The 12,878-nt window shown below is 50.0% G+C and overlaps 1 protein-coding gene across 1 annotated transcript in view; it reads left to right on the top strand.

Annotated features, from left to right (window-relative positions):
- Window positions 1–12,878, top strand: part of AAAS (aladin WD repeat nucleoporin) — a 444,387-nt gene that overhangs the window by 294,976 nt on the left and 136,533 nt on the right. Inside the window, exon 13 of the mRNA XM_085654670.1 lies at window positions 6,808–6,901. Coding sequence (XP_085510796.1) covers window positions 6,808–6,901 — 94 coding nt within the window. The remainder of the gene's footprint in view (window positions 1–6,807; window positions 6,902–12,878) is intronic.

Raw genomic sequence — 12,878 nt, 5'->3', positions numbered from 1 at the left:
GATCATCAAAAATCCGACAGACCAGAACACACAAATTCAATATAAAGGAACTATAGCATGTTGGAACTGCAACAACTGTAACAATATCATCCCTGGTTCATACATTACACACCCAATGAAAGGTCATACCATTAAACTTAAATTAACAGCCACATGTGATACACCCAACACGATATACCAATTAAAATGTCCATGTGGAAAAATATATGTGGGACAAACAGAAAGAAAAATCAAAATACGTATAAACGAACATAAAAGCAACATCGGAACCCAGAATCTCAAGTCTACAGTAGCTAGTCATTTTCTAGAAGCTGGACATCACATAAGCCAACTCAAATTAAACATTTTGGAAATCATTGTTAAAACGGAAGGCAGAGACAATCATAAAACTTTATTACAACGCGAAAATTACTGGATTCGCACACTTAATTCAATGAAACCACATGGGATGAATGACCGGATGGAATTCACATGTTATCTCTGATTGATCAAATTAATTTACATTACAATGTGCATATAGCTGACTTTATTTTAACAGCATGATGTTTACCTTATTGTTGACTGTTGAACATTTTTCAAGTGGCATGCATAGTCTTTCTTCACTATCTTCACTATCACGCAGCAGTAACGAGTCCTATCTCTATCTTCACAATGTAACTCTCATTTATATCGACATTCGACACAGCGATCACACACTCGCGGAAGCACCCGTCACGGCTGTTCACCATACGCGCTTAGAATCATTGACACAACAGTAAGTAAATTAAAGCGCACGCGTTTCTCTTTGCCACACGCACGTGTAATGGGAGGCACTTTATAAAGAATGCACCACTGGAGAAGTAAACCAGAACGTACGCGTTTTTCTTTTTCCTTGTCAAACGTATATGTAACGGGAGGCACTTCATGAAGAATGTACCACGGGAGAAGTCCACGCCCATAGAGGCATTCGAGCTTTTCCTGATTTTTTTTGTTTTTTTGGGTGTACACTTTTAATCTTTCCTTTATTACATGCCGATCATAATTTCCGAACTTATCACCTCTAACTAATAGCAAGACTATAACAAACAATCAACCCCACTAACAGTCACTTACAATCACTCATCAAACGACCACCATGGCGCACAGGAAGACTTAATTACCATTGATACACATGTATGTTTTTAACATTTTCTTAGCGATAAAACGTAACGATGCACAAAATGTAGCCTCATATATTTTTACTTTTAGACATTCCCCGGAAGAAGGCATTACGCCGAAATGCATTGGGATATGTAAACGTGTGAATACGACGCATCTGCTGCTGTGCCATGTACTGGAGTAATAGACCTATCCATGTCTATATCTGCAACGCAGTTTTAATCTCCACCTAGGACCAAGTCACATGCTGCCACTTCCGATATGGGTTTGGAAAGTCGTGGTAAGAAATGTCTGCTCCTGGTTTGGGGTGTAAATACTCCCCAGTGTCATTTCCCTACCCATCAATCTACCCTTCACTATGACATAGCGCTCCTCTAGGTCAAAGATTTTGTGTGTTGCGTCAAGGGGAGTACCCAGCTTTATCCACAGTAGGGTCCCTCTTGCACATGCTGAGTGTGTGGTGGCAAACAATTGTCCCCGCCATCCACGGCGGAGCTTGAAGGCTTCCTCAGCCGTTAGGTTTTTGTCCCTGCGGCATTACTATCTGCACGCCTCTGTGGCGTATAAAATGTAAGATATTATAGCATTTAGCAGCGGAGCCCATGCCTAGAATATTCCAAGATAATCGTTTAACTTCTATTTTTGTCGGCTTGGAAGCCAAAGCTGTGAGAGATGTACCTTTCGTCCCGTCCTTCCCCCTTCTTATTCTGACATGTCCCCGACCTCAGGACAGGGTTATATGTAGTGGACCCCTGGGTAGTAAACAACAAACCCAACTTACCAACTCCCCATCCTAGGAGCAGCTGAGCAACGGCCAGCCACCGAAACCTGTAAACAAACAACCACATTACGGTGAGAACGCCACCCTCAACTTCTCCATCGGCCCACTCTGGTTGGGGGGGGGAATCAAGGTGTAGTTCAGGGACGCTGGGTTCATACCGGCTCATGTTGAAGATTATTGGGTCTACCAGTGCACTCTCTGTGATGGTATCATGTTCTCCCCTCTAGGTATCAGACTCATCAATGAATCCGCCATTCTCTGGACTTTCATATAATGTCATCCGCTAAGCGTGGGGTTACTTTTGGCATACCTGATTCATTTCCTGTGTTGTCATCTGAGTCAGTTGTTAGGTTTCTCGGCTCCGAAGACGTGTCTGTCTGTCTGTGGAGACATAATCTGTGCTACTGCTTGCAGGGCAGCTTTCCTGTCTTGTTGTGTTTGGGATATTGTGGGTTTCTGCAGTTGATTTGTCTTCTTTGCTTGAAGCAGTTTTTTCCTGGCGGCTCGCTTTGTCCCACGAGGACCTTATTGCGGTTTCGGCAAGGGTTCCCCTTTTTTTATAAGCCTCTAGCCAGGCCCATGTTTCCTCCGGGGAGTCGCAGAAGTGGGTGGCTCCATCCAGGATGATTCGGAGCTTCGCTGGAAAGACAAGGGAGTATTGCAGGCCTGCCTCCCGGAGGGCTCTCTTGGCCTCTATGAAGGATGTTCGTTGTGCCTGCACCCTAGCCGTGAAGTCCGGGAATGCCAATATTTTTCTGTTGTCCAAGGCATAGGGGCACTGCGCCCTCGCCTGCTGCAAAATAGAATCCTGATCACAGTAGTGAAGTATCCGAGACACCACTGGACGGGGAGGCCTTCCTGGTGCAGGGGCTCGCGGAGGGTCCCGACACGCCCTCTCAAGGGCAAAGGATTTGGAGAGGTATGCAGGGGCCATTTCGGTTCTCGGCCAGGTTTCCAGGAATGCCAGCATATCTGAGCCTTCAGCGATGCCTACAACTCTTATGTTAATGTGTCTGTTACGTCCTTCAGCACCCTCGGTGTGCTGCTCTAGCACTGTCACCCTGGCAGTGAGTTCTTCCAGTCGGGAGGCAGCTTGATTGTGTTCCGGGTGGAGCTCCACCACTGCTCCCTCCACTTCTTTTACTCTGTATGTTAATTTATGGTGTTTGGCCTTTAGGAGTCCTAACCCCACCGAAACGGCTCCTATATCTTGCTGCAGAGCCTCCTTAGTGATAGCTATTGCCGCTAAAAACTTTGTCCAGATGCAGGTGGAGCGAGGCCTCTGTGTCAGCCGACTCGCCCCCCTCTCTCTGCGGGCAGCGGGGAGGGCTCTCTTGTGTTGGGCTGGGTGCCTCCGGATTTAACTTTCTGCCTGCGCATTTTGGCGCTCGGGAGGGCAGGACTGAGTTGTAAGGCGTACACGACCCCCGGTTGCTTCCTTCCAGCCCTGATTGTTCCTCACTCTCCAAGCTTCTCTAGAGGAGCCTGCATGGTGAATTCAGCTTTCATTTTGTTTCTGGAGCCACCAGAGCCACTGATTCAGTCTGGTTGAATCGATGTGGGATTCCACCTAACTGTGCCAGCACCAGCGGTCTTATGGGACACAGGTCCAATCTCTTCCTTCGTCTGCGACAGCCTTGTGAAAGAGCCCCAATTATGCGTTCCTAGATTGCCGCTGACCCCAGATCCAATGGATGTTATTGTGTGGGTGTTCGCCCCTCTCTCTGTATTTTCTTTTCGCCAGCCCCGCTGCCATTTGCAGAGTCGAGCCCTACTGACCTTCCGCCCCAGGCCAGGCCCTATTTCTTGAGCACCTCGTTCCTTCTGGGGTTAGGGAGAGCTTCTCTGCTTGTCTCGGGCCTCGATAGTGGCCCCTATCTCCAGCGCCGGTCTCATCCCAATACCGACTCTCCCAGTATAGGAGGGGGGGGGGGCTACCACGTCTATTTCCCTCTCCCCGGGCCCCGGTGCTCTACTCACCTAGGCGATTCTGGATTCGTTCTGGTCTCCGGGGTCGGCGGTCCACCAGGCACACTTTTTCCGACCAGTTCAGGCTGTCGGCTCCTGGGATTACTCCCTCTTAGCACAGGGCCTGGTGTCTGCAGCTAGGTATTGCGCCATTGCACGAACACCGCCTCTGATTTGCGGCCTTTATTTCTCCTCTGGGCTCTCCGCAGCATCCGCCCTGGCCATTCTTGTCATGGGGCCTCGTGGATCAAGGCCCGCCCCACCGGAGTCCACGATCGCCGCTGCAGCAGCAGGTAAGCTTCAGTCTGCCTCGCAGGGCGGGCAGCAACTCACCGATCTCGGCCATTCCTCTCCATCTGCCAGTTAACCTGGGGCCTGGTGGCCGCAGTTCCAGAGCCTTGCCGCGGCATGGAGGCTGCTGATGACTTGCAACCGTTATTCGTTGTCCGGGCCCTCCACAGCACCTGCTCCTACCTTTCTTGTCTCGGGGCTTGCAGGTTAGGGTCTGCCCCTCCGAGGCCCCGGTCGCAGCCGCTGGCAGGCTTCAGTAGACTGCGCAGGGCAGGCAGTAATAAATGAAGAGCGGCCCTCCCTCTCCTTCTGCTCCCTCCTTCCCCGGGCATTCAAGCCGCGTCGTTTACGCTGATCCTCCCCTCGGACGGTCATCTGTCTCAGGGGTCACCCAGCTTCACACCTTTTGCCGTTTTATGAGTATATCGGAGGTATTACTCCTCCCGGGAGCTGCAAAACCAGTCGACTTAAGGAGAAGTGCAGGATTTGTTTAGGCCCGGACGGAGCTTCCACTTTATGCGTCCGCCATATTGGTGTTCTCGGCCATGTCTCCGTCCACAACGTCTCTTAAGCCTGAAAACGGGTTTTCTGTTCACGATGACGTCTCATGAGCGAGCTTCAGGTACTCTTGGCTCAGCCGCCCCACACAACATTTTCCCAGACCAACCGGTGTTGAGAACTTCAACAATTTTTCTTCAGAAAATAGTAACACCTTTCCATGTCCGGCATACTATTGCCGTTCAGGCTTTCTCAGTCCCGCATCTTCTCTCAAAAGAGAAGGAGAAGTTGCATTGACTGGAACCCAAAATAACCCTCCGTTTTTACAGTGATTGTATCAGAGACCACCATGGACAATCAGCTCTTTGCGTATTTCTTCCAATGAAAAAAAAGTCAGACAGTGCTGAAAAGAGCCATGTCTAGGTGGATAGACCTCATCAAAATCTGCTATGTTCTACCTAAGAAGCAGACACCCAAACAAATATGGGCTTATTCCTCTCAAAAAGAGGGTGGGAGCACACTGCCTTACATCCTAACACTCAATTCGCCCAGTGCATCATGGTAAATGCAGTGCATGACAACACTTGCTTCTCTGACTCTTTAGTTTTTCACCCGTGTTGGGGCAACTAGTTCTGTGCATCTCTAGGCACGTGTTTCAGGATAGTTGTCCTTTTTCAGTAGAGTGCCACACATTCTTTTTGGAGTGCTGGAAATGCTGCCCAACGTAATCTCGGATCTTTGTGCCCCTCACTGGGTGCAGGTGCATCAGCCAGAGCTGGGAAATGAGGTAGGGTGCTCCCACTCACCTTCTGTTTGTAAAGGCTCCCTTGAGCCACTGAGCTGTCGAGCATCTGTATATGCACCTACCCCCAGTGAGTGGTACAGAGACCTGAGAAGACTTCGAGCAGCATTTCCAGGACCCCCAAACGGCTTGTTGCGCTATACTGATCAACAAATGAATGCAGAAATACTTGTTTAGAGTTCCACAGCACAGGCTGCACTAACACGGGGGAGAAATTAAAGACTACCACTGAAGTAACGGTTATCATGCTCTGCATTTAGCATTGCCTCATGGTGATCAGTGCAGTCATTCATGAAGCACTACTAGGATGAATGTTTTGCCCGTTATGTCCAGCAGTACATTTTGGTCTGAGTCATTCCACAGACCCACCACTTTGAGAGGTACTACTTTGGTATCAATTAACAAGGTCAGGAAATTGCAGTTAGAAATATCCAGCAGAAGAACAAGTTAATTACCTTCGGTAACTCTCTTTCTGGTGGATACTCTAACTGCAGATTCATTGCTGCTCTCCAAACTCTCCATTCTGTAGAACGGACTCTTCTCCATTGAAAAAAAGTCCAAACCTAGGAATCAGCGCACTGGTTATGCCGATTGGCTGATGGGCTCTGTGTCTGAGGGTGTGGACAAGCTTGCGTAAGAAACTGAGATCAGCGCGCATGGGTGGCACTTATATGTGGCTTTGTTCATCCCTTCTGGAGCAGAATGAATGAAGTCGTAGGGGAGCTGTAACGCGCCTCCTACTGGCACACAAGAGTACTACTGCACAGTTTTTCTGACGACTGGGAATATTCTCATGATAAGGAATCTGCTGGTAAGAGCATCAACCAGAAGAAGCGTTACTGAAGGTAAGTAACATGTTCATTAGGACCAGTTTGAATCTGACACAGAAAACAACATCTAACCAGTACAGATCATATGCCAGGTGAGTGGTATCGGCCGAAAGTCCTTCTCAGCTTTTGAGATGCTGCATTACATTTGTACCTTACAAGTCCAGCTCAAGATAATATTTAACTTCGAGACTTTCTGATAGTCCAATCTTGTCAACACAGACGTATCTGTAGTTTTGGGCCGTTTGTTGTCATTTTATGACACAAATGAAACGCCTCACCATCACAGTGGTAGTCATAAGGGTATGTAGGTTCCCACTGTAGTCAAAGGGGACACATAAGTTGTGACTGTATCAGGGAGAGAGGTGCACAAAATGAATTGTATGTTATGTTTTCCATTACCTGCAAACTTACTGTCAGTTGTGAAAAGCTTGGGAAGAGGGCTGATTTTGCTTGTAAGCATTCTTTACAACATAATAAATGTCCTGTTTTTTTTTTATCAGGGACTATACAGGGGCAAGTTGGTGGATCCAAAGCAGCCTCCATTGTTGCTGACTTATCAGAAACTACTTTTGACACGAACGACGGGGAACTGAGGTGGGTTATTACCTAGTGGTGCTCTGTGTGATTAGGTGGAAGTGGGCATGATCGTTTAGAACATCCTTTTCATTGGCAATAACTGATGAGGAGGGAGCCAGAAGGCAACCATTCAATACTTTGCGTGTTTCTGGAGTTCTGAACTCTTTTAGAATTGGTGATGTGATTTGGTTGCAGTGACTTCATAGGTTTGTTCGTGGATCTGATACAATACACTTAGGACCTTGGAGTTGTGAATTGGCTGTGGGTTTGTTTAAGAACAAATTTGCTTCAATGTGTGGTCTGGGAGCTGTAACACTTTAGGGATTTGTTGAAGAACAGTTTCTCTGTGTTCATTTATGTATTTATTTGTGTACTTGAGGTTTTTGTAGAGCGATGTTCTTATCCAGTTTGCGTGTCACTGCATAAAAGATAACCAACTCATTATACTATGACCCGAGAAAAAATTACATAGAACAAATGTAAACAAGTATTTAGAAAACCATTTCCGACTGATAGGTGAAGGTTAGGCTGAAAAAAGTAATATACAGATACTTCATGATGACTAGAAATGATTTTTGTGAGAATACATTGGGATAAATTGCTTTCAAGGGAAGAAAAAAGTGTCAGAGAGAGTTGGGGCATGCAATGTTGAGGAGTTTCTTCAAGAATAGAGGAACTGTACTATGTTTTCGGAGCTATCACACTGTTTATACTTTCTTGGCATAAATGAATTGCACTCTGTGAAAAGTTAGTTGCGTTATATATATATATATATTTTTAATGTTTTTATTAGTACTTTGGTATACTAATTTTTCAGAACAGCAACATACACTTAATCTGCTAGCAGCGATTGACTTCTTTATTAGCGCCTCATAATGTTCCTAAAAATAGTTCCAGCCAATGCGTTTCGTTCGCAGAAATTCTTCTGATGACTCATCTGCAAGAATTTATTAGAACTCCTGTCATGAATATTTAAAAACATTAGTCCACATCCCTGACGAAATGGATGCCCCCAGTTCAGTGAATACAATTCATCATAGAACAATATGTTCGTAGCATGTGTGCCTGAAGATACGCTTGCTCTGCATATTCCTGCCATCTAGTGTTGGGCTCTGTCTGTTGCTACTTGTTTTTTAGGTCGAGCCTAGCGGTAGCGCGCATGCACTGCTCGCTCTGCGAGACTGCTGTAGTAGAGTATGGGAGAGAAGCTGCACCCACTCTCCTCCCATATTTTTCATTGGCTTGTGTCATTGTCTTTCGTAAATGCTATCTTCGGATTCGTTAATAGACCTGTTAGTCCCTCCTTAGTACGGCCTTGTCTTCATTTGTATCCTCCCAAGGCGACTGGCCCCTTTACTTCGGTTGTTACACGGGACCTGTTATTTAGTCTGTAAGCACTATTTACTTTATTGAGCTTCTCTTACTGCAGGCCGGACATGCGCTGCTTCAGCTGAAACCGCTTGTGTTATTTTTAAGCAGCAGGGCCGCACCCGTAACGTATGAGTCTGCTTTTAATCACTTTAACCAGCATTATCTTGTGTCTGTTTCAAACCCCCCACCCCTCCCCCCAGTAAAATTGATTTCGAAAGGATTAGTGAATTAAGTCACGTGAATTCCAGGTAGCACATAATCCTGTGCTAATGGGCTGAAGCTGACAACAGCACATCTGTGTTACATGTGATCTGTACTAAAGCCACCTGACGGGTTGTTTTCAAACACCTGTTTTATTAAAACCACCACCAATACCACCACCTCCACCTCCACCAATACCACCCCCCCAATACCACCACCAATACAACTACCACAGTCAATACCAACATCAACACCACCAATACTGATACCACCACCCATACCACCATAATACCTCCACCACCACCACCACCACCACCAATGTCACCAATACCACAACCACCAGTGCCATCACCAATGCCATCACCAATACCATCACCAATACCACCACCACCAATACCACCACCACCACCAATACCACCACCTCACCAATGCCACCACCACCAATACCTGTTCCTCTCCCCGGAGCACAATGATACCCAGTGAGGCTTCTGTTAAGTCTTCAGAAACAAGAAAACTCTTCTGCAGCAGATAGACAGGCACTGGGCCCACAATCCAATTTACAGCTCGTCATCTGACACGCCAGACATATTCAGCGACGCAGACCTGTTAGGTATTAAAGAGGAGTCTTCACACATACCAGCTCAACAGCCCAGCCTATTTGGAACAGGAGGAAATCAAAGAGGAAGAATAGAAGCCCAAGAATAACCCTCTACCTCAGTTGGCCTCAGAACAAGCCCATGCCAAGATGCATAAGTACGGTCAGCACCTAGACCCTCAAGATAGACAAGTGACTGCATGCCGAAGCCGAACACCAGCCCCATGGTGGTCAGGCGTCCAGCCCCGTGCACAAACCACTGCCCTTGGGCTCCAGTTGATACAGAGGCAAGACGTTGGAGCTGGACAGGATTTAGACATGAGCATCGAACCCCATCAGTCTTAGAGTTTGAATGCACACACTGGCATCGAAACAACCAGCTCTGTTGAAGCCAAAACCACTGTCGGCTCCAAGACAATCCACGTCGAATCCGAAGAGAGACTCCAACAGGAGTTCAGTGACCGGCAACAACACAATAATTATTTATCACAGAACCGGCAAAATCATTGCAACGTCGGGAAAGATGGCTAAAACACCACAACCGTACAGTTCTCTAAGGCCTGCAATAAGGACGATGGACAAGACTGCCAACTCTTCACCCCCACCTCCATTCTTAACACCTCAGCCTCTTTCCACACCTACGACTTGCCCACAGGGGTCACCGAAATCCTATTCTCTCTGAGGTAGCACTAGCCCCTATTCTCCAGCAGAGGACTTTGGAGTGCAAATGATCCTTGAGAGGACAGCGACATGTAGCCCCCAGGGAAACCTGATCTTGAGTATGTCCCTGTTAGGGCTTTACTGCCAGACAATACCACCACAGTGTCATCCAGCTGCCTATTACAAGATAGAAATGCCCATTGCATCAAAGGATGACGATTTCCTAGTGGAAACACTGTTAAGAATCGAAAGCTCCCTCTAGTTTCTCCTTGTGCTAAAGGGTATGGTCATCGTCTCATCCCCTATACCTCAGTGGGCATGTCCTCACTGACTCCCTGATAGTTTTCATCACCTGTAAGGGAACAGCAGCCCAAGCCACAAGTGACGTTCCCCATATTGACAAGCAGATTAATCACATTAATATGGCTGGCAAAAAGGTAGCAGTTGGTACCGCCACAAACTGGTGCATCACTAATTCCGCGAGTCTCCTGTCCTGATACGATACGGCTCAATGTAAAGAAATGGAGGTCTTGTTCCAATGTCTCCCTGACCTGTATAGGAGGGAGGGGGTTGGAATCATGGACGAGGGTAAAGCCATCCCTAATGCCATCAGATGATGTTCATTACACTTGGCCGACACAGCTGCCAGAGAGATAAAAACCTCTTGTTATTCTATACCACCACTTTTGCCTGCGTTTTGTTAGCTTTAAGCCTGAGATTCAGCATTAACCCATAATAATAATAAGTGAAAGTTATAAAGCGCATGGCTACCTCCAACGGAAGTGTCCTGGTGCTACAATGCAGAATCTGATAGAGACTACTAGCCGCAGATTCCTTCACGTAGAATTATCCACAGGCGTGAGACTGGACCCGGAAAACCTTTTTGTCCAGCATTCCTGCACGCCGGGGGGACGGCATCACGCGAGTCCGCCCAGGCGTCGTCCGCGTACGTGACGTCAGCAAGGTCACATAAGTCCCACCCCGGTGCGCCTGTGGCAGTTTTTTCCTTTTCCACGTGCAACGCAGATCAGGTTTCTGCTCTGGGCCTGTTTAGGCCTTTCCCTTATGCTATTGCTGCGTGTGTGGGAACAGTGTGCGAATGCCTTTGGGCTTTGAAACTTGCTCGTCGTGTGACCGCCTCATGTCGGCGACGGATCCTCACCCCATCTGTATGTGGTGTTTGGGGGAGCACCACGACTCCACTGATTGTGAGGCCTGCCAGCAGATGAAGCCGAAGTCCCGGCGGGAGTGCCGGATGAAACTTCTTTCGGCTCGTGTGTCCAGGTTGGCGTCGTCATCTCGCCCGGCCCCTGCGGAGGGTTCTCGGACCCGCGGCTTCCTTCGCCGACTTCGATCTTCTCCCAGGTCGCAAGAGCGCTGCTCACCTCTTGGTAAGTGTCGCAGTTTGTCCCCGAGGGTCGGGTTCCGGCCTGTCGGGGGTGTGGGCTCTCCGCGGGTGGTGCGGCCCCGCGTGTCATCCCCTTATCTGCCATTTCCCGGCATGGGGGCGAACAGAGCCCAGATGGAGACATATGCGGTGGCTTTGCAAGCCTTGCTGGCTTCACCTCCTCCTCCTTCCCCTCCTGGGACGTCAGCGGATCCCTCGCAGTGTGCAGGGCCCTCCGCGGCGTCGCCGGCGACTCCGGCGCCGACTGGTTCGGATCCAGGCTTGGAGGATGTGGTGCCGTTGTGGTGCGGCCCTTCGGGGGTCCCTCCTTCGGACCACGGCACCTATGCTTCGCCGCAAACTCCCACGGGAGTCCCTGTGGTGTCACGGGAGGTCGCCGGGGCTCGGGTCGCACCCCGAACCCCTCTCGGTCCTCGGGACAGGCAGCGGCCTTGTCCGAGGCCGAGGTGACGCCGCTGCGGCGCCGTCGGCTGCTGGCCCTGGCGGCGCCACAGGGGTCAGCGGAGGGCCCATGTCGCCCTGTCACGAGTCGCAGCAGGTGGGGGACTCCTCGTCCCGCCCCGGGCCCTTCTCGTCCCTCCACGCAGGCGGCTGCCTCAGAGGTCAGGTCGGTGCTGTTCCGGCGCCACCCCGGCTCCGGCCCAGCTCCGGTCTCCTGCGCCGTGTGCTGTGTCGAAGGTCGCCCCGGCGTCTCCTCCAGCGCCGGTCGACGACGGTGTCCTGGCTCAGGTTGCGGACTCTACGGCGCCGGGCCGACGTCGGGTCATTGACTCATCTTCAGACGCCTCCTCTTCTCCAGAGGTTCGGCGGTTGCTGGTGTCGTCCTCGCTGGAGACAGGCCGCCGTGTCGTGGCTTTTTCCCCAACGTAGTCTAAAGGTGGCGCCTCGCCGTCTCCACGACTGCAGTCTTCGCTGGAGGAGCCGCAGGTCCCCCACTCCTCGGTCCCTCTTCCTTCCTTTCGGCCTTGGCCCTTACTTCCTCCGGTTGGCTTGGGGGATGGCCACCTTAGCTTGCAGCCGTCACCTAACGAGGAGCTGCTTTCCCCTCCGCGAGGCCCTAAGGAGGCGGGTGCAGCTTTCGCCGACACTATTTCCACGGCTGTGGGAATTTTGCGAATGGGTGATCCAGCTACCCATTTCCCCGCAGATCATCTTCTGGAGGTTCTCCATCAGGGCTCTGGTGGTAGGGAACTGTTGCTTCCCTTCGAGGGTTCCCTCCACTCTTCTCTCTTGGGGACTTGGGGCCGTCCCGCCACGGGGGACCCGGTGCCCCAGCACCTTCTGCACCACCACCAATCGGCACCGCGTGATCTGGTGTGCCTTTCTCTTCACCCTTCGACCAGAGGCCTCCTTTTGCAGTCTGCCTTTCCTGCTTTGCTGCTGCTGTTGTCTCCCCCGTCTCGGGCGGCCCGCTGGCTGGACTCCTGGGGGCCCAATGTGTTTGCCTCAACCAGTGGGGCTCTACGGGCCCTTAACACACTGTGTGTTTTGGCTAGGGCCACTTCTTGCTTGTGGGACTCGGCGGAGTCCATTATGTCTGCCGCTTCTCAGGAGGGTGCCTGTGTGGATTTGAGACACCATGTATTGGATGGTCGGGAGCTGGCGGTGTTTATCCTTCGCTCCGCTGTGGACATCTCGGAGGTGCTGGGTCATGCCATGGCTTCTTCGGTTGCCCTTCGTCGCCATGCCTGGCTTTGGGACAGTGTGTTCCCGGAGAATGTTCGAGAACGGCTGGTGGACCTTCCCTTCGATGGTGCTCT

This window comes from Triturus cristatus, chromosome 4_1, assembly GCF_964204655.1.
Source record: "Triturus cristatus chromosome 4_1, aTriCri1.1, whole genome shotgun sequence".
Classification (NCBI taxonomy): Eukaryota; Metazoa; Chordata; class Amphibia; order Caudata; family Salamandridae; genus Triturus; species Triturus cristatus.
Note: the sequence above shows the minus strand (reverse complement) of the source record. Positions and strands in the feature narration are given on the sequence as shown.